At 49.1% G+C, this 21,951-nt stretch overlaps 1 protein-coding gene across 1 annotated transcript; it reads left to right on the forward strand.

The window, feature by feature from the left end:
- The first annotated feature begins 14,218 nt into the window (after positions 1 to 14,218).
- On the forward strand, positions 14,219 to 14,752 carry NANOS2 (nanos C2HC-type zinc finger 2). The gene has a single exon (XM_024768836.1). The coding sequence runs from the start codon at positions 14,282 to 14,284 to the stop codon at positions 14,696 to 14,698; it is 417 nt and encodes a 138-aa protein (XP_024624604.1). The 5' UTR covers positions 14,219 to 14,281; the 3' UTR covers positions 14,699 to 14,752.
- The last annotated feature ends 7,199 nt before the right edge of the window (positions 14,753 to 21,951 follow it).

The raw sequence follows: 21,951 nt of genomic DNA on the forward strand, positions 1-21,951 counted from the left end.
GGGGTGGCCATAGCTTTCAGCAGATTCTCAGTGAAGCCTAAGACCCAGGAAGGTACCACAGAAAGCAGACAGGAGACTCTCCATATATGGAGGGTATCTCACTGAGGAGTACAGACTTTTGACACGGTGGTCAACAGGATCCCCTGAGGGTGTCCACAAATATTTTGGGTGTCCATGAATACTTCAGGGAAGCAGATCCACAGATTGCAAGAAAATTCTGCACTTACAAATGCTATACCAACTCCTGGTCCATACAAGTACTGTCCCAAGTGGGGGCGTGCAAGATGGCCCAGCAGGAGGCTAGAAGGAAATATTAGAACCTGTTTCTACTGTTGATTTTTACCTGGTTCTTTTTCATTTTAACTGGATTTTTCAGGTGGTGTAAATTTATAATGTACATTGAAACATCAGTCCAGGAAGAAATATATATTATATATATATATATAAAGTTTGTAAATAAACCTACCTAGTGGTACCTTCATGAAAAAATTTCACTGAAATTTGCAGCCAAAAAACAACAAAATAAAAAATGAATAAAAGAATGGCCATGTGTCAACAAGAGTGGAAGCTGTGTGATGGGTAGTTGAGGGTGGATGTATTAATCTGCTCAGGTGGCCATAACAAAACACCATAGACTGGGTGGCTTAAAAAACAGAAATAAATTTTCTCACAATCTGGAGGCTAGAAGTCCAAGATCAGGGTTCCAGCTGATTTAGTTTCTTTCACATGGCCTTTCCTCTGTGCTGGTGGAGAGGGAGGTCGGTTTAGTGTCTCTTCCTCTTATGTGGACATCGAATCCATCAGATGAGGCCCCACTCTTATGAGCTCATTTAACCCTAATCATCTCTGCAAAGGCCCCATCTCCAAACACCACCCCATTGGCGGGCGTAGGGGTGGGAGGGGTGGAGCTGGGGTGGACACAATTCAGTCCATAACAGTGTGTGTTTGAAATTTTCCGTAATAAAAAGTTCTTAAGGAGAACTCTCAATGTGCGTCAGAATCACCCAGAGTGCTGGTTAAAAATGCAGATTTTTTTTTATAATTCATCTGATGGCCTTTTATTTTTCTATTATTAGAAAAGTGCTATGAGTTCACTGTACACATTTCAATCAAACCGAAATATAGATCGTGGGACAGACAAGTTCACTAAGAATTCCGTTTCTAGACTACCACCATTTGAAGTTACATTGAAGATGGGAATAGTTTAAGACTCATCCTCGGAAACATCTGCTTCTCTGGTGTGAGACACAGAAGGCTGTATTTTTTTTTTTTTTTTTTTTTTTTGGGATCCCGGACCGGGGCAGGAACCCGTGTCCCCTGCATCGGCAGGTGGACTCTCAACCACTGCGCCACCAGGGAAGCCCGAAGGCTGTATTTTTAACAAGGTCCCAAGCTCCTTCTTACGGTCCGTGGACCACCATCATCGTACTCCACTCCGAGTCTTGGAGAAACAGTGCCAAGGATTGAGGTCCAGGAATTAGGATGCAACCCAGTCCCGCTGAGAGCAGGAGGTTGGCAGACTCTGGGGGAAGGGGTCCCAGGCTTGCTTCATGGAAACCTCCACTCTGTTACACCAAACACATCTCAGCCCTCCTAACATTTCATCCACAAATATTCCGGGATGTGTCTTTTAAAAATAAGAGTTTTTGGGGGTTTTTTTGGCTGCACCATGTGGGACGTGAGATCTTAGTTCCCCAACCAGGGATCAACCAGGGAGCCACCAGGGATCGAACCCGAGTCCCCTGCATGGGAAGCATGGAGTCTTAACCACTGGACTGCCAGGGAAGTCCCATAAAATAATGGTTTTTTAAAACAACAAGGTCCTCCTGTATAGCACAGGGAACTATATTCAATGTCCTGCGATAAACCTAATGGAAAAGAAGATGAGAAAGAATGTATATATATATTATATATATATATATATATATATATATAACTGAATCACTTTGCTTTACAGTAGAAGTTAACACAACATTGTAAATCAACTATATACTTCAATAAAATAAATTTTCTTAAAAATTTAAAAATAAAAATAAGGGCTTTTAAAAACATTGCTATAATACAATGATCACACCTGAAACTTTTTTAGAATAATTCTACTCTCACTTGATAAAACTAATATGATACCTGGTGTGTTTGAACATAGGGAGGTCTTTTAACTCTTATAGTGAAGAGTTTGGGGTTGAATCCATGGTGGAAAACTAAACCAACAACATAAATGACAATTATTCCATCTCATGAAAACAACAAATATTATCTCAGAAAAGAAGTATAACCATAGCATACTCTAAGGTTCAGCTGAGGGCAGGATTTTACTTAGCCATCATAATATAGACGTGAATATTGATCTCATGATCAACTGGGAGGTGATTCTGCAGTGAGGAAGGGGAGAGGAAGTGTATTTGTGAAGTGTGTATGAAGAAACCTCAATCTTTACCTTCCATAGTGGAAGTCAATTGATAATGTGAAATAGAAAAGTAAGAAGTAGCAAATTATTTATTTTTATTTCATATCGGAATATAGTTGATTTACAGTGTTGTGTTTGTTTCAGGTGTAAAGCAAAGTGATTTAGTTATACATATTCATATGTCTATTCCTTTTCAGATTCTTTTCCCATATAGGTTATTACAGAATATTGAGTATAGTTCCTTGTGCTATAGAGTAGATCCTTGTTGATTATCTATTTTAGATACAGTAGTGTGTCTATGTTAATCCCAACCTCCTAATTTATCTCTCCCCCCAACCTTTTCCCTTTGGTAACCATAAATTTGTTTTCTTAGTCTGTGAGTCACTTTCTGTTTTGTAAATAAGTTCATTTCTTTAGATTCCACATATAAGTGATATCATATGACATTTGTCTTTCTCTGTCTTATTTCACTTAACATGATAATCTCTAGGTCCATCCATGTTGCTGCAAATGGCATCATTTCATTTTTTATGGCTGAGTAATATTCCATTGTACATATGTACCACATCTTCTTTATCCATTCGTCTGTTGATGGACATTTAGGCTGCTTCCATGTCTTGACTATTGTAAATAGTGCTGCAGTGGACTTCAGGGTGCATGTATTTCGAATTATGGTTTTCTCCAGATACAGGCCCAGGAGTGGGATTGCTGAATCATAGTGTAGTTGTATTTTTAGTTTTTTAAGGAACCTCCATACTGTTCTCCATAGAAGTAGCAATTTAAACATGTTACCTAGAATCCTGAGGGTAAAATACCCAGAGAAACACCTACAAGAGTTCAAAGTGATTTGATAAAAATTAAAATTAAATTAAACAAATAATTGACACAAAATATATTAAGGGTCCTTAAGGTGAAGTGTCCATAGGGCCTCTCAGAAGGCTGGGGTCCGAGCCATGGCCTTGTGTTTGTGTAGGCTTTGTTCAAAGAAGAAGGGTGCTGGACTCTGGAAAGTGAAGGGCCCTCTGAGATGAGATAATGGGAGAGGGGGTGGGCAGGGCCATTAGGATTTATAAAGTGCCTGGCATGTGTGCAGGGGGCTGTCATCCCCACAAGAAAGCTCAGAATGCCCCCACCTGCCACCTGGGAGGCCAGAGACTGGTATTCCGGCAGAAACAGGGCACATTCAAATTGGGTCATTTGAGGAGTTTGAGAAAGGAGCTGTTTACAAAGGTGTGGGCAAGGTATAGGGACATCCCAAAGCATGGTGCAGTGCCCTGGGCCAGGTAAAGGTGGGCACCCCAGGCTGACAGCTGTGAGGGGAGGGAGGGAAGAGGACCCAGATCTGGACAGAGAGAAGGTTTTGGGAAGGGCATGAACTCTGTGAGGTAGTGATGCCTTGACCTCTCTCTAGTCTCAGTTCCTCCCATCTCTTGGGATGGGGTGGGGGTCGAGCATTGGCTGAATCCTGTCGATGTAATCTGTACGGGTCAGCATCCCGGACAGAAACAGCTGGGAAGAGACGGGCAAAAGTGGATCTGGGGGCTTCCCTGGTGGCGCAGTGGTTGAGAGTCCACCTGCCGATGCAGGGGACACGGGTTCGTGCCCCGGTCCGGGAAGATCCCACATGCGGCGAAGCGGTTGGGCCCGTGAGCCATGGCCGCTGAGCCTGCGTGTCCGGAGCCTGTGCTCCGCAAAGGGAGAGGCCACAACAGTGAGAGAGGCCCGCGTACCGTAAAAAGAAAAAAAAAAGTGGATCTGGAGGGACAAACAGGAACTTCCCACAGCAGGGAACTGAGGGACAGAAACTTATCAGTATATCAAATTTCCATAGGTAATTAAAAGGGAGAACAGTGATAGCTAGAATGTTGGCTCCTTGGAACCTCTTCCCAGCTGACCCCCCATCTCCTCCCAGCCCCTCCTCAGGCGTTCCTCCCCACCATCCGTACTCCACCTTCTAAAATACTTCCCTCAGGGATGCCTGGAAATAGCAAAGGACCAGAGAATACAAATGACTCATCCACAGAAAAGAAGATAGCTCAGAACACCAGTAGAATCTCTAAGAAAGCTTTTAACCTGGAGAAGTTACAGCCTGGCCATCTTTTTTTTTTAATTGAAATATAGTTGACATACAGTATTGTGTTCGTTTCAGGTGTACTACATCATGATTTGACATTTGCGTACATTATGAAATGATCACCATGTAAGTCTAGTAACCATTGGTCCCCATATAAAGTTATTACAATATCATTGACCACGTTCCTTATGCTGTATATTACATCCTCATGACTTATTTATTATATAACTGGAAGTTTGTACCTCTTAATCTCCTTCACCCGTTTTGCCGCCACTCACCCCCTGGGCTGGCCATCTTCTTAAAGGGAATATGTTTGGATAATTGGAAAGTTTAACGTAGTTTTTTCTGCATTGGGTAATGGCTGGCTGATTTATTCACAGCACCCTTCCCACTGAACACAATGGAAATGCTGGAAATTTGTTTTTAATCTCAAAAACACTATGGAGACAGAGTTTGACGCTTTCTTATAACACTAAACAGGCCATTACCACGTGACCCGGCAATCGCACTACAGGAATTACCCAAAGAAATGAAAATAAATGTTCACACATAAAATTGGTACATGAATATTCACAAGAGCTTTATTCAAAGAGCCCCAAACTGAAAACAATCCAGAGATTTTTCAATAAGTGAATGGTTAAATCGACTATGGTACACCCAAACCATGGACCACAACTCAGCAATAAAAAGAATGAAGTGTTGGCATGTACAACAACTTGGGTGAATTTCCAGAGAATTCTGCTGCATGAAAAAAAGCCAATGCCAAAAGGTTAAGTGCAGTATTATTCTATTTCTGTAACATTCTTGAAATGACAAATATCATAGAAATGGAGAATAGAACATGTTTCCAGGGTATAAGGAGAGCGTAGGAGCCAGGAAGGAAGTGAGTGTGTCTATAAAAGGATAACACAAGTGATGCTTGGTGTGATGGAAATGTTCTGTGTCTTGACTGTGATGGTACGTAAACAAACCTACATCTTACAAAATTGCATACAAGTAAACACATACACACACGAGTTCACAGGGCAAAAGCTAAACAAGGGGCTTCCCTGGTGGCGCAGTGGTGGAGAGTCCGCCTGCCGATGCAGGGGACACGGGTTCGTGCCCCGGTCCGGGAAGATCCCACATGCCGCAGAGCAGCTGGGCCCGTGAGCCACGGCCGCTGAGCCTGCGCGTCCGGAGCCTGTGCTCCGCAACGGGAGAGGCCACAGCAGGGAGAGGCCCACGTACCGCAAAAAAAAAAAAAAAGAGTATACAGGATCTCTATGCTCTCTTATGACTGGATGTGACTCTACAGTGGCCTCAAAATGAAAATTTTAATTTTTCAAAAAACATTGATGAGATGAAAACACAGAGGGGATAAAAGCCTGCAGAGTTTCCAATATAAACAGAGAGGCAAGCATATGATCCAGCAATCCCACTCCTGGGCATATATCCAGAGAAAACCATAATTCAAAAAGATACCTGCACCCCTATGTTCATAGCAGCACTATTTACAATAGCCAAGACATGGAAACAACCTAAATGTCCATCAACAGACATTTAGGTTTTTTCCATATCATGGGTATGTAATATCAATGTAACATCATGTTAACCTGGATCACCTGGTTCAGGTGATGTCTGCCAAGTCACTCCACTCTAAAGTTGCTATTTTGGGGGACTTCCCTAGTGGCACAGTGGTTAAGACTCCGTGCTCCCAATGCAGGGGGCCCAGGTCCGATCCCTGGTCAGGGAACTGGATCCCACGTGCGTGCTGCAAATAAGAGTTCACACGCCACAACTAAGGAGCCTGCATGCGGCAACTAAGACCCGGCGCAACCAAATAAATAAATAAAATAAATATTTTAAAAATAATAATAAAAGATAAAGTTACTATTTTTCCTCTTTCCACACTCTATTCTTGGAAGTAAGTCTTCAAAAAGAAACTGAAATAATAGTCTGACTTAACAAAAAAATATATATTTTTTAATATAAAGCTTTACCAAAAACCTAGAATGCTGAAAAGCTGTGTTGCAATCACCACTAGAGTTCCCATATACCTCCTCTCCTCCAGTTTCCCCCATTTCCATCCTGGTCTATTTAATTTTGCTCTGTCTGGAAGTTCTGGGTGGTTGCAGTGAATGACGAAGTGGTTCAAAACAAGGCTGGAGAAAAACTGGGCAACTACTCCTCAGAGTAAGACAGTTAGTGTTGTATAAGAGACAGAGCCCTTGGCTGGGACAGGCCCCCATCCCTGCCCTCCCCCATTCTGCTCTAGTTTTGGTCTCATTCATTTATCCCCCCCAAATATCCCTTTGTGCCCAGCCCCTGTATAGGACAGTGCTGGGGACACAGCTGTGATCAAGACACTCCTGGCCGTGCTCTCATGGGGCTTCCAGTCCTGTGGAGAAGACAGACCTGTCCCCAGACAGACACGACTCAGAGTGGGCAGAGCTGGGATGCGGGAAGTACTGGGGGCTGCAGGAGCCCAGAGGGGTCATCTGACCCAGCGGGAGGTCTGGGAGGGCTTCTTGGGAGAGGGAATGTTGGAGCTAAGATTTGAAGGAGCAGTCGGTGCTATCGGGTAGAAATGTTTCAAGCAGAGAGAGTAGTATATGCAATGGCCCAGAATGGAGAGGAAGCCTAGAGTGTTTTCTAAAGCTCACAGGACTTCCCTGGCAGTCCAGTGGTTGACTCCTTGCTTCCACCGCAGAGAGCGCGCCTTCGATCCCTCGTCGGGGAACTAAGATTCTGCAGCACAGCCAAAACAAAAAGAGCTCAGATATAACCATGGCGTATGAACCTTCCTCGGCTCCCAGTGGCCTTATTAGCACAAAGTCCAAAGTCCTCAGGTTGGTATTCATGCATTCATTCGACAAACGTTTGCCTACTCTGTGCTCTCTGATGGTTGAGTGGGAGTTACCAGGCCTTATACTTGGGGACACATCGCTGACTACTGAGAAAGCCCAGCCCTTGGTACATCAGAACCACAGGGGTGTGTGTGTGTGTGTGTGTGTGTGTGTGTGTGTGTGTGTGTGTGTGTGTGTGTGTGTGTGTGTGTGTGTGTGTGTGTGTGTGCGCGCGCGCACGCATCCTCCAGGAGGGGATATGTGAGACTGTTCCAGAGCAGCGATGATAGAGTCAGACAGACAGACTTGGGCTCTCCTTGGACTCTGCCATCCTGGAACATGGATCTTCCATCTCTGAGCCTCAGTTTTTTCCGCTGCAAAATGGGCTTAATAGTAGAACCACTGCACAGAGTTTTATTCAAACGCACATGTAATCCTAGAGCCCAACCTTCCTCAGAAGCCACTGTTAGATCTTGAATCAAATCATGTCATTCCTGTGCTCAGAACCCTCCCATGGCTCCCCCCTCACTCAGAGCACAAGCCCAAGTCCTTGCAGTAGCCCGTGGGGTCCTGTATTACCTCTCACCTACTCCCACTCTTCCTCTCAATCTACCCAAGCCACGATGTTCATTGAACACAGCAGTCACGCTCTGACCTCAGGGTCTTTGCACTGGCTGTTCCTTCAGTCTGGGACACTCTTCCCTGTATATCTACAAGGCTTCCCTCTCTTACCACCTTTAAGACTCTTCTCAAATGTCACCTTCTCCAAGAGGGCTTCCCTGACCACTCTTTTTTGTTTTTTAATTTTTGGCTGCACCACGCAGCATGCAAGACCTTAGTTCCCCAGCCAAGGATGCAATCTGCATCCCCTGCTGTGGAAGCTCAGAGTCTTAACCACTGGACTGCCAGGGAAGTCCCCCCTGATCACTTTTATCTCCCTACCCCCTTTATTTTTTCTCTATAGCACACAGCCTTACCTGAGATATATTTCACTTTTCTCTCTTGTTATCTATATAAAATTTCAGCTCTGTAAAGGCAGGGACTTTTGTATCTTTTGTTCATTGCTGTATCTTTGGCACCTAGAACAGGGCCAGACACATGTTAGGTATTGTGTAAATATTTGCTGAATGAATGAGCAAATATTCCTCTACTGGGGCCTGCACACTCTCCTTCCCCCTGCGTAGCACTCGTCAATGAATCTTTAGCGAGGGAATAAAACTAAAAATAATGGCTAAAGCTCACTGCGTACCTGTTCTAATGCCTTCACCTGTGTTCTCAGATGCCATCTTCAAAACAGCCCCAGAGCAGGGGGTCTTCAATGATCTCCCTTCTTGTGAAATGGAGGAAACAGAAGCCCAGAGAGGTGACATCACTTGCTAAAAGCCGCATCTCCGTAAGTGGCAGTGCCAAGATCTGACCCAGGCCCTCTGGCCACAGCAGCCACACACCCAACCACGTTATTTTCGTTTTCTGCCCCTTGCTTCCATCTCTCTCTGCTGGAACCTCTGTCCCTTTCCATCCCTGGGAGTGTGAGTGTGTCCCTCTTCCCTCTCTGCAGACCTGGATTTGAGTCTAGGCTAATGGGATGACATCAATGAGAAATGTCACCTCCCTGGGCCTCAGTTTCCTGCTCTGGAAAATGGGGATATTATAACACTACTTGACAGGGTTGTTGCAAGGGTTTCATGAGATCTCACAGGCCAGCACCCAATAAACAAACCATGAGGACGATGACCATGACCTCCTTGGTCTCCGGGTGTCTCATTTTCCCCTGGTCTTCATCTCCCCTGTCTTGGTCTCTGCACCAGTGTGTCCCTCCATCCCTTTGGGAGTCTCTCCCCCTCTTTCTCAGGGTTTCTCTCCTCCTGACTCCCCCTAGCTCCTCCCCACCCCTCTCTGGACCCTAAATGAGCTGTTTCTGGCAGACATGAGGCCGAGAGGGAAATTCACAAGTAAACAGGACAGCTGTGGAGTCTGTGCAGCAGGGAGTGGTGTGGCCTTGCCGTGGGGGTGGAGGATATGATCAAGTAAACACCAGGCTGATGAATTTCTCATCAATATCATCTTTGACTTTCCCTCAGTACACAGCAGCAACCCTGCAGAAGAAGGCTTGCTTGAGAAGGGATGCCCTTCAGTTACTGATCCAATAAAACACCACAGGATGGGGGGTGAGCGTGGGGGTGGGGGAGGGTAGTCATGGCTCCAGTAACAGAGTCCTAAAAGAAAACAATTGGGGAAAAAATAAATAATAAAAAATACAGGGAATTCCCTGGCAGTCCAGTGGTTAGGACTCAGTGCTTCCACTGCAGGGGACACAGGTTCCATCCCTGGTTGAGGAGCTAAGATCCTGCATGCCCTGAGTTGCAGCCAAAAAAAAAATTCACAAGCAAGAGAATCTGAGAGTCTCCAAACAATAGGTGCGATTGTTAAGGGGATTCTCACACTTCCAGCAGATGCCACAGCTGCAGCGACCAGCACTGACTGGGTCCCCGGGTCCCGCCCTGCTGTACACAGGGCACGCATGCATCTTGAGCTGGCTGTCTCGGCTGTGACTTTATGGAAAGCACTTAGCGCAGAGGCCTCCCACACCCGTCCTGGTTCCTCCCTCCAGGAGCCTTATTCTTCCACATGGGAGAGAGCCTGGCCTCTTCTGCCTTGGAGTATGTCCATCAGTGACCGACAGGTCCTCCCTGTGAAAACTGTCACTCCAATCCCCCCTATCCTTCCTGGCTTCTCACCTCATTCTGTCCCTACGCCTAGGAAGTCCCTGGCTCCCTTGCCTTCCGAGCCCTGGGTTCGAGCTCCAGCCTACCACTCGCTGTCTGTATAACCTCAGACAAGACCCTCGGCCTTTCTGAGCCTCCCATTGCTCATGTGTGAAATGGGGCTGTTGCTAACCCAACTTCACAAGGTCTGGGGGGGAAGCAAGGAAAGCCCCTGAGCATGGTGCCAGCCCAAAGGAGATGCTCAGTAAATAAGTGCCCTTAAGATTATTGCCTTAAAAAAAAAAAGATTATTGCCTTAATTGTGTCTCAATTTTCATGACTAACATTGAATAATCATACCCCACAGCCAAAATGTGCTATCCGCAAACACAATTGCAGTCCGTGCCCTGGGGCACGCACCGGCCTCATCCCCTCTTGACAGATGAAAAAACTGGGGTTAGGAGAGGTTAAATAATAAGCCCACAGCCACTCAGTGAGCAGGTGGTAGAGACTGGCTTGAACTCAGAGCTTATCACTGAACGTTTACCCACGATGCTGCCCACCCCCTAAACTGGGGGGGGGAGTTGTGCTCAAGTCACCCCACTGCCCAACCCGATGATCCCAACGTAATAACACAAAGGTCTGATTTACCTCTTCAGGGAGATGGACAAGCTGAAAACCTCACAGCCTACCCTATGACCACTGGTGTGTTTTCATTAATAGGTTTCCAGAAGGTACTCAGTGTGCCTGTGAATCCGGGGACCTTGGCAAGGAACCATGACTTTAAGAGACTGAAACTTGGATCCTTCCAAGGATCCTTCCTTGTATCCTCCTTGAGGCCTCATTTCCACCTCTGTAAAATAAGAAAGTGAGGTGAGCTGGACCAGGTGATCTGGAAGATGCTGTGTACGCATTCATTTATTAGTTCATTCTCTTGATGACTGTTTATTGAACAGTGTAGGGCAATGGTTAAAGACAAAGACCGAACTCAGGTAGACCCAGTTTGGAATCCCAGTTCTGCTGCCTGCCAGCTGTGTGACCACAGACAAGTCACCTAACCTCTCTGAACATCAGTTGCTGCCTTTGCAAATCAGGAATAATACTGGTACTTAACTCGAGAAAGCAATGAGGGGAATTCCCTGGTGGTCCAATGGTTAGGACTCTGCACTTTCACCGCAGGGACCAGGGTTCGATCCTTTCTTGGGGAGCTAAGATTCCCGCAAGCCGTGCAGCGAGGCCATAAATAAATAAATAAAAGCAATGAGGGTTAAATGACAGGAGACACATAAACGTGGGAACAGCCTTAGCCCTGCCCTTACAGTCCAGAGGGAGAAACAGACCCACCCCCAGTCAGTGATGACCCAGAGTGGGCAGGGCTGGGATGGGGTCGCCGAGAGAAGGCTGACCAGCCTGAGGGCCGGGAGGGCTTCCTGGAGGAGGAGACGTTAGAGCTGAGCAGTGAAGAACATTGTAAGCACTCAAGACACAGGAATCACCCATGTGAATGATGTATTAATAGTCTGTGGACATTCTTCCTGCTAACATCTCCTGTTCTGCTCGCCTGGCCCTGTGCTGGCTGATGCTGGGGACACATCAGTGACCGAGACAGCCCTGACCCTGACCTCCTTGGGCTCACAGATTACCGGTGAGGACAGACATCAAACAAGTCATTATCCAAATCATTACTTCAAAAGGAAATTACAGAAAGCTAGACGATCACACCGATCACACCGCAAGAAGACCTTTCCTCTGACATTCACAAATTCCTCCCTTTGTCATCTCCCAACCTTGAGCCCATCCACAGAGAGAATACATTCACTCTACAAGCATGTATTAAGCTCTTTCTGAAGGCAAGACACAGTGTCCGCCAAAAGGGAGTCCTCAACAGACTTTGTTCAGACTTTGCTCCCTGACTAGACGGAAACAATGTGAGCTGATGGGCACAGGCTCACTGCCTCTATTCAATCAACAGCAACCAGAGGAGCTTAAAACACATTTCTCATTCGTACCCCCCTTGCTTATACCCTTCAGTGGCTTCCTATTGCTCTGAAGGCAAAGACCAATGGGCTGATCTTGGCCTATATCACGGGTTCTTAAGCGGGTGAGGCCTGACACCCACTTTATCTAACATTTTAAGATGCCCCTTTAGTAGTCTGAAATTAAACTCAGAGGTAGTAGAGCCCACCAACACACAAATTTTATTTTCTGAAATTAATATCATGTCCTAACTGAACTACAAAGGAAAAATAAAAAGGCAACAACTTATAATCAACTAATCACCTATTTTGGTGTAGAAAGGATGCTCAGGCATGGCCACTCTAAAAAGCATCTCATCAGGCAGATACCAGCATCTCCGTGTCGACTCACCATGAATGAGATAGGAATAAACTGTGTGTTGTTTGGACAATCGCCACAATCAGCATTGCCTGGGGTGATGTGGCTTCTAGAAAGAGTGAGCAACTCTGGATCAAGTTCCCAACAAAATCAAGAATAGGCAGGCTGTGATGGACACAGTCTTTGCATTTCAGGAGAGGTCAGTGTATCTTAAAATATTGCAAAAACACTTAGTGTTTATACGTAAAACATAGCTGAGCTCTAGACTCAGACCATCATAAGCGGGTTTTTCTACCCACGTGGGTGTCCGGTGGGACACTGGAAAGTTAAGTGTGTCCGGGACAGATCTTGGTCATATGGATGGTTGAGACATCTGGCATCCCTGGTCCCTGTCTGTTACATCTCATCACACGTCATCACACCTCCAATCACTGTGGCAAACCCAAAACACCCCCATCATTTCTAAAACATCTCCTGAGGGAGGTCACAGTCTGATGGCATACACCCCCTGCACACGGGGCTGGCCTCATCTTGGGACCCTCACTCCGTTCTGGCTACCCCTACCCCCTAGCTGTCCCCATCCCCAGGCTTCAGGCTTCCATAGCTTGTGTTCCTTTTCCTGGAAGATTGTCCTGTGTGGTCTCAGCTTCCAGGCCACCTCTCCCAGACCAGCCTATGTAATCGGCTCTTTATGATCTACTGTTTTCTCATTTGGTGACTGTTTCCCCACTGGACTGGTTGTTCATGAAACAGGTACAAGATAGCTGTGGTCACTGCTGAGTTTCCAGAGCCCAATGCAAGGGGCCTCAATGATTATGTTGAGTGGTCAAGGGGACCAACTGGGGACCACAGGTGGAGGAAGAAATCCTGGAGTTGGCATGGGCAGGAGGCAAGGCCTTTCCTGGGTCCGGAAGGTCAGGAAGGATCTGGGACAATGTACCAGGCCAAGGGGGAAGCGTGGGCATTCCAAGGGATTCTGTGCCATGCCGTGGTCCTCTGCTGCTTCTCAGATCAATCCCCAGTGTCTCTGGGGCCAGACCCGGGTGCAAATCCCAATTCTGCCATTTCCCTGCTGTGTGGCCTTGAGTACTTTCCTTAACCTCTCTGAGCGTAACATCCTTCTTTATAAGATGAAAATGATGGTGCCCACCTCCTTGAGTGATTATGGGGTTCAAAGAGATCATTTTTATAAAACATTGAATACCGCAGTGTGCACTCAATGGATATTTGGTGAATAAGTGGCTCTTAGTTCCAGATGTGATGAAAAATGAGGTTTTAATCCAAAAGAGGGAGGAAAGCATTTGCTTTGGAGTCACATGGCCCTGGGTTAGAGCCTCAGCTCTGCCACTTGCGTGTTATATGACTCCGGGCCACTGAGTTTTCCTCTCTGAGCTTTAGGGACTTGTCTCTAAAATGGGATCATAACTGTGTCACCCACATGGAGTTGTTGTGAAAATTAGATCAGATCATGAAGGTAACTGCGCAGCACAACGTCTGGCTCACAGTAAGGGGCTGTTGTTACGATTAGGAATGGCTCTGGAGTATATGGAGGCAGCAGACTCCCAGCCTTGGAGTAAAGGAAGACGGGGGTTAGGGGAATTTTCAGATATGGAGCTTTACTGAATGGATAGGGAAACTGAGGCCCAGGGAGAAGGGTCTTTCCAGAGGTCACAGAGCACCTTGCAGGCCAAGCAAGGACCAGCAACAAGGGAAACGACCCCCTTCCGGATCTCCATGGGGAATTAAAGTCAGAAGGGATCAAGGGTAAGGGGTGGGCCCTTTAAATCCTAAGCTCCACCTTTGCTTAGAAGGGTCTTTGGGGAGTATAAAAGGGGGTGCAATTCCTCTCTGCTCCAGAAAACCATCTGCTCCTCCTGTCCCCGGGCCCCCAGCCCACCTCTCTCCAGCTGCCCACCACCTCCACCTGGATGCCATGCAGCAGCCTACCTTCGACATGTGGAAGGACTACTTCAACCTGAGCCAGGTGGTGCTGGCACTGATCCAGAGTCGGGGGCAAGGGCCGGAGGCCCAAGCGACCGGGGAGCCGGGACCTGGGCCCCAGCTGGGGCAGGATCAGGGACAGGGAGGGCAGGGGGCCAGCGGGGGCCTGGCCACCCTGTGCAACTTTTGCAAACACAATGGGGAATCTCGCCACGTGTACTCTTCACACCAGCTGAAGACACCAGAGGGCGTGGTGGTGTGTCCCATCCTGCGGCACTATGTGTGTCCCCTGTGCGGGGCCACGGGGGACCAGGCCCACACACTCAAGTACTGCCCACTAAACGGAGGCCAGCAGTCTCTCTATCGCCGCAGCGGGCGCAATTCCGCCGGCCGCAAGGTCAAGCGCTGAGGGCCATCAAGTGCCCACCCCCTGCACCCCCCAGCCCTCCCGGTTCAATCCTCCCAAGTCCCTGGACTCCCCCGGACTCCCCCAGCCCTGTGGAATGTCTGACCCCCAGAACTCCATCCCTGCTGAATCCTGAAACAACGGAGGCTATGGGGAGCCCGGCCAGCCCTGCCCTTTGGAACTCTCCGCCCCTGGGGTTCTGTCCTGGCAGTGTCTGTGGATTCTTGGTGCAGCAGGACCCCTGCCCCTTGGACCACACAACCCTGTGGCTCCTTCTGGGTCACGGTTCATGGATCTTTAGTTCTTCTGGGACACTAGCCCTGCCCCCTTTGACTTCTCAGCCCTCAGGGTTCCATTCCTTGCAGAATTCTTGGACTCTTGGACCTACAGGAGCCCACTGTGCTCTCTTAGAGCAACCCTCAGAATTTGGAGAGCTGTGAACAGGCTGGCTTGGACCTTCCAGCCCAAGAACTTCAAGATGGGATTCTGACTTGAACCAGCCTTCTCCGTCTGCTCCAGCCATCAGCAGACCCACCGTTTCATCGTGGACGGCGCCAGATGGGTCCTTCCCTGCTCTCAGCAGCCTATCCATCAGGAGCTTGGGGAAGGACGGGGCACGCCTGAGGGGCACCATGTCTTCGCAGGCTTATCTGGGGCTGGAGAGCCTTGGAGTGAGCCGATACCCTTGAACTCCCCCTGGTTGTTCTTCCCATTGTTCACTCCGTTTCACGGCACTGGTGCCCGACACGGCAAATCACCGATGGGTCCTTTCCCCAGCGAGAGAGCGTCTCTCCACCATCTCCCAACTGCCCCCAAGTCACCATAGTTTGTAAAGTTCCTTTTTTTTTTTCCTCCCGTTTTTTCATCCTCCAACAGTTAAGTCAACGAAGCCTCCACAGGAAAGAGGTGTGGATACCCGGATGGGAATGGCAACCGCCTAGATTTTATTTTAGGGGCAAAGAGAAGCCCCAGTCAGATTTTAAGTTGTTCGGTTTTTGGCTCAGGGCCGGGCGCGGGTGTTGAGCTCTAGTAAATAAAAAGTGTTTCTGGTTGTCTTTGAAATCGCTATGTCTATTTCCTGCGAGGCTGGGGGAGGGAGAGTGGGGGGATCCTAATTTGGCCCAAAACGTGGGAAGCAGGAGGCAGAGCAGGAAGGAGACCTGGATCCCTCCCACGCATGTGACCCCCTTACATCCTCTGACACAGGTCACCTATGGACTGGTCCCCCAAGTCCCAGCCTCCGCCTTGACCCCAGATTCTCTTTCCCTGTCCTTCCCAGGGCTGTGTCCAGGGTCGTCTCCCAGCCTGCTAGAGCCCAGGTCTTCCAGGACCGACTTTATGGTTGTCCTTAAACTTTAGGCTCCCAGATTCCATTAGAGAGGTGACAAAAAGTATGGTCCCCACCTCGGGGAAACGCAGATATGCACGAAATGTTGCATATAAAATCAGGACTTCTTTTATTCCATTGTTCCACACATATTTACTGAGCTCCTACTTTGTGCCAGGCACTGCTCTGGGTATTGGCAGGTACAACGATGAGCAAAGCAGACAAGACTCCTGCCCTCGGGGAGCTGACATTCTAGTGGGGATGGGGGTGCCGTGACCATCAAGCGATAAATATATAATATGTCAGGTGGGTGATAAGTGCTGTGAAGGAAAAGGAATCAGAGTAAAGGGATGGAGAGTGAAGGAGAGGCTGTTTTACGTGGGGGTGTGGTCAGGGGAGGTCTTTCTGTGGAGGTGACGCTTGAGCAGAGTCCAAATAAATTGAGGAAACCAGGAGGGCATTCCAGGCAGAGATGGCAGTGAGTTCAAAGGCCCTAAGGTGGGATGGAATCTGGTGTGTTTGCAGAACAAGCAGGAGGCCGGCTGAGTAAGAGATAAGATCAGAGAGGCGAAAGGGCAGGCAGGGAGTTCAGAATCTTGCGGACCTTGGTGAGAATTTGACCTCCATTGTGCATTTTCAGACTCTAAAATCTGTGAGAGTGAGAGGGCTCCACTCTCACATAGAGTAGTCACAGAGAAAAAAACAGAGACTCCCATTAAGGACCTCCGCTCACAGGTCCTTTGCCAAAAACGCAGCTCTGCCCTTAACAGAGATCCCCAAGGCCCCCCAAACAGTAGCCCAAAGGGACGCCCTAAGCCCGGAGCTGTGGTGTACGCATGCGACAGGTGGAGCCCTGGAGAAAGTGGGGGGCTGCATCGGGCAGGAAGCTGATGGCCTCTCACATGTGATGACAGAGGAGAGCTTAATAGTTTAGTAAAGGGACGGACTCTGGTAAACCGTGTGCAGCAGTTATGGAAAGCAACAAGGGGTGGTACACTCAGGACTGGGGTGGGAGGGAGAATTACGACGGGGGACGGGATGCATTTTACACTGGAGAAGTGAGGGGGAAGATGCTGAGGTCAGTCTGGGGTAGAGGATATGAAGTGCCTGGGGACATCCAAGGTGAAAGCGTCCAGGAGGCTGCCGGACACCTGATCTGGGGCTCTGAGGAGAAGACAGAGAATTAGCGATCAAGTTTTGTTTTTGTTTTTTTTTTTTGGTTTGTTTTTAATTTAATTTTTTTTGTTTTTGTTTTTTAAGGAATTAGTTTTTTAGTGAATTTTCATTTATTTAGCAGATAATTAAGTGGCAGCATAGCTCTGACAAGAGCTGAGGACACTAAAGGAGCTGCAGTAATCATGTACCCTGACCTTGATCTCCTCCAGCACCTGCAGAGCTCCACACACCCCTGCCGATGGCTCCCTACTTGCAGGCTCCTGCAGAGGTCCAGGCCAGATTTAGACCCAACTCCCGCCTCAGCCCAGACTCTCATGGAGCCACAGCATCGTGGATGCCTCCCCTGGATGCCCAGTGTATTCATTTCCAAGGGCCACCATAACAAAGGACCATAAACTGGGCGGCTTAAACACCAGAAATGCATTCTCTCACTGTTCTGGAGGCTAGAAATCTGAAATCAAGCTGTTGGCAGTGCCACACTCTCTCCAAAGGCTCTAGGGGAGGATCCTTGCGTCTTCCAGCTTCTGGTGGCCCCAGGTGGTCTTGGCTTGTGGCAGCATCACTCCCATCTCTGCCTCTGTCTTCACAGAGCTGTCCTCTTCCCTCTGTGTGTCTCTCTCCTCTTCTTATAAGGACACCAGTCATGTCAGCTGAAGGACCTACCCTACTCCAGTATGACCTCATCTTAGGTAATTACATCTGCAATGACCCTATTTCCAAAGAAGGTCACGTTCTGAAGTAGGAGGGGTTAGGACTTCAATATTATTTTGGGGGACACAGTTCAACCCATAACACCCATTGAGAACCTTACACTCACCATGTCCTAACTGACCCCATCTCCCCAACTGGGACCTGAGCTGGAGAACTGGGTGTCACCTCCCTTTCCCTCCCCAACCTGACTGCACTCTGTACACTCTGTAACTGCACTCTGTACATCCCGCCTCTCAAATGTCCCATGCCCCTTAGAGCACCCCCTACTTGTGCCTTGAGTCCCACCCACCGTGCCCACTCAAGGACATGGCTCCAGCAATTCTCCCCTCTCTCCTCTGCAGCATCAATCTCCCCCCTTCTGGATCATCCCTTTGGACACACAAACATACTGTGACATCTCCCATCTGAAATAAACCTCTGGAGATCCCGTGGAGAGATACCACCCCATTTCTGTGCTAGAAAGGATCATCTACACTGGCAATCCCTAAAGCCTCTCCTGAACCCACCCAATCAAGCTACTGCCCCCACCACACCCCCAAAATTGCCCCTTCCAGGATTACTGATGAATTCCTTATCACTAGCCCCAGTGGTCAGTTCTCAGTCCTCATTGGACTTGACTTCTAGGCAGCGTTTGGCATCACTAACCCTTCCCTCCTCCTGGATTTGCACTTCTCACTTGGCCTCCAGCACAGCAGACAGCGCTGGTTCTCTTTTCACTCTCTGACTGTACCTCCTCAGTCTCCTTGGAGGATCCCAGCCCTCTACATCGGAGTGTCTAGACTCAAGGCCGTGGGACTTTTTTTTTTTTTTAATGTGGACAATGTTTAAAGTCTTTATGGAATTTGTTACAATACTGCTTTTTGCTGCTTTGGGTCTTCATTGCTGCACGGGGGTTTTCTCTAGTCGCGGCGAGAGGGGGCTACTCCTTGTTGCGGTGCGCGGGCTTCTCATTGTGGTGGCTTCTCTTGTTGCGGAGCACAGGCTCTAGGCGCGCGGGCTTCAGCAGTTGTGGCTCGTGGGCTCTAGAGCGCAGGCTCAGTAGTTGTGGCGCATGGGCTTAGTTGCTCCGCAGCATGTGGGATCTTCCTGGACCAGGGCTCGAACCCATATCCTCCGTATTGGCAGGCGGATTCTTAACCACTGCACCACCAGGGAAATCCACTTCTTTTCTATCTACACTTGCTCCCCTGCCAATCTCTCCCAGTCTTAAATGTCATTATTCACTGATAATTACTAAATTCATATCTTAAGACTGGAACCTCGGGCTTCCCTGGTGGCGCAGTGTTTGAGAGTCTGCCTGCTAATGCAGGGGGACACGGGTTCGTGCCCCAGTCCGGGAAGATCCCACATGCCGCGGAGCAGCTGGGCCCGTGAGCCATGGCCGCTGAGCCTGTGCGTCCGGAGCCTGTGCTCTGCAGCGGGAGAGGCCACAACAGTGAGAGGCCCGCGTGCTGCAAAAAACAAACAGACAAACAAACAAAAAAAGACTGAAACCTCTCCCCTGAAGCCCAGACTCAAATATCCAACTGCCTACCTCACCTTTGTACTTGGGCAAACCTGCACTTCTGATCCTCTTACAGTCCTTTGCCCGTCTTTGCTTCTGGCAGCTCCATTCTTCCGTTACTCAGGCCAAAGTCACTAGAGTCATCTTCAACTCCTCTTTCTCTCACTTCCTCTACCCAATTCCACTTCACCTCACCTCAGCAGCTACCACCCTAGTTGAAGCCACCACCACGACCTCTCACCTGAGCCACTGTAGTCACCTCCTCACTGGGCCCCAGATTCCACTCTCGCTCCCTAAACTCAGTTTCTGCTACTGTTAACACCAGAGTCAGGGACTTCCCTGGTGGCGCAGCAGTGAAGAATCCGCCCGCCAACGCAGGGGACATGGGTTTGAGCCCTTGTCCCAGGAAGATCCCACATGCTGAGGAGCAACTAAGCCCGTGTGCCACAACTCCTGAGCCTGCGTCCCTAGAGCCCGTGCCCCTAGAGCCCCCGCTCCGCAACAAGAGAAGCCACTGCAGTGAGAAACCCGTGCACCTCAACAAAGAGCAGTCCCTGCTCACCACAACTAGAGAAAGCCCGCATGCAGCAACGAAGACCCAACGCAGCCAAAAATGAATAAATTTACTTTAAAAAATAATAAAAAAATAAAATTACACACACACACACACCCCATACTCCCCAACCCTTTTGCCTACTTCCATTTATTTCATGGTACTTATCACCTTTCCACTTATATATCTTATTAATTTTGCTAAATGTTTCACTCTCCCAACTACAAAGTGAGCTCCATGAGGGTACAGATTTTTGTCTTCTATATTCACTGCACCTAGAATTGAGTAGGTGCTCAATAAATATTTGTTTGAATGATGAATGAAGCACTGTTTGTGGAATGACCTTGAGAACTCCAGCAGGATGCTAAGCTACAAATTTCTCAGTGTAGACCTAACTCCATCATCCTACCTTCCAGCTAGAACCCGTGTTCTAGGTTCATTCCTGCCTCCATGCATTTGCTTAAAGTCATGCCTGTGCTAGGATCACCCCTTACCAGCCAAGAAGCTCTCCCTCTGATCTCCCTCCCCGCGTGCCAGCCGTGACGTGTGTGGACACTGGTCCCACCAGGTAGGGTTGGAAGGTAGATGAGTTGCTATGGTTACTGCACCCGCCTGGAGCCGAATATCCCCAGGGTGCCCCGCCCCTACGGGTAGTAGTTAGCAGATCCCGAGCAGCCCCGCGCAGGGGCGGGTATAAGGGGCTGCAAACCCAGTTTTGTTACGCTCCCCACCCCACCCACGCAGTTGTCATGGAAACGAACCGCTTCCCTCCAGCACCGTCTCCCTCCCTGTCCTCTAAGAGAGACACAGGAATAGCTAGAGGGCTGGGTGGGCTGGAAGACGGTCCGAAAGGCTAGGAAACCATTCGGTCCCATCACTCTCCAAGGTCTCTCCCTCATCCTCCAAGGATTGCTACGCCTGCGCAGAGACGGAGTCCGAGTACCAAAGCTAGCGGGGAGAGAAAGGCGCGCATGCGTGCGAGGGTTTTGAGCGTGCGTTCTTGTGGCATCAGTGAGCTAGGGGAAAGAGCGCTGCGCTAACCTTGCGCCTGCGCAACTGCGGCCCGCTTACGGAGGCCGGTGGAGGGCAATTCTGCGCTTGCGCTCTGGCGGGGGGGAGTGAAACCCAAGATGTTCGGGCGTTGGGGGACCGTCTGGCGCTAGGTGCGCCTGCGCCTTGGCTCGCGGGGCGGCCGGGGGCGGGGCCCAGAAGGGGAGGGAGAAAGCCGGCAGGGGGAGGGAAGAGGCCGCAGAAGCCCGAGTCTTGACCGACGGGCAGGCGGGGGCTGCGGCGGCGCCGGTGAGTGACCCGCGGCCCAACTCGGTCCCCACCCTCCGCGACCCTCACTCTTCCCAGAGTCTCCCGTAGCCCCAGTTGGCCCCTCCTAATCCCGGACCCTCATAACCCTCAGGGCTCCCCTTGATTCGTGGCAATCCCCAAAGCCCCCACAATCCCCGCAGACCCTAATGCCTAATATTTTATTCTCCCAGTTTCTCCACTGTCCTAGGAGCCCCCAATTCACAATTATTTCTGGACTGCTCCTCTAAGGACCACTTCTCTTATTGGTCTTACAGACGTCCCATTGCCCTGGAACCCCCAGAGCGCTCCTCTGCTCCAGATCCCCCCCTTCCTGCTGCATCTCCTCTTCAACATCTCCTTATCCCCATCACCCTCGTGCTTCTTTGACCCCCGAGATACCCCCATTCTCCTTCCATTTCCCATCCTCCTATGCCCCCAATTCTCCTCTAACTCCTGCAGACACCCCCTCTTCCTTCCGCTTTTCTCATTTCCCTCCACTCCTCCATACCCATACCCAATTAACATCAACTCCATGGCCTGGCACTTTACGCCGCGCCAGGCACAGGATGAGCGCTCAGCCGGTGTCATCTATTATTAGGCACTCTGACGGACCCCCGCTGCCCGTCGCCTCCGTCCGCCCTTCGCCCCCACCCCTATCCCCGGGGACATAGCAGACGGTATCGGGG

Source organism: Neophocaena asiaeorientalis, unplaced genomic scaffold, assembly GCF_003031525.2.
Source record: "Neophocaena asiaeorientalis asiaeorientalis breed wild unplaced genomic scaffold, Neophocaena_asiaeorientalis_V1.1 scaffold629, whole genome shotgun sequence".
Lineage (NCBI taxonomy): Eukaryota > Metazoa > Chordata > Mammalia > Artiodactyla > Phocoenidae > Neophocaena > Neophocaena asiaeorientalis.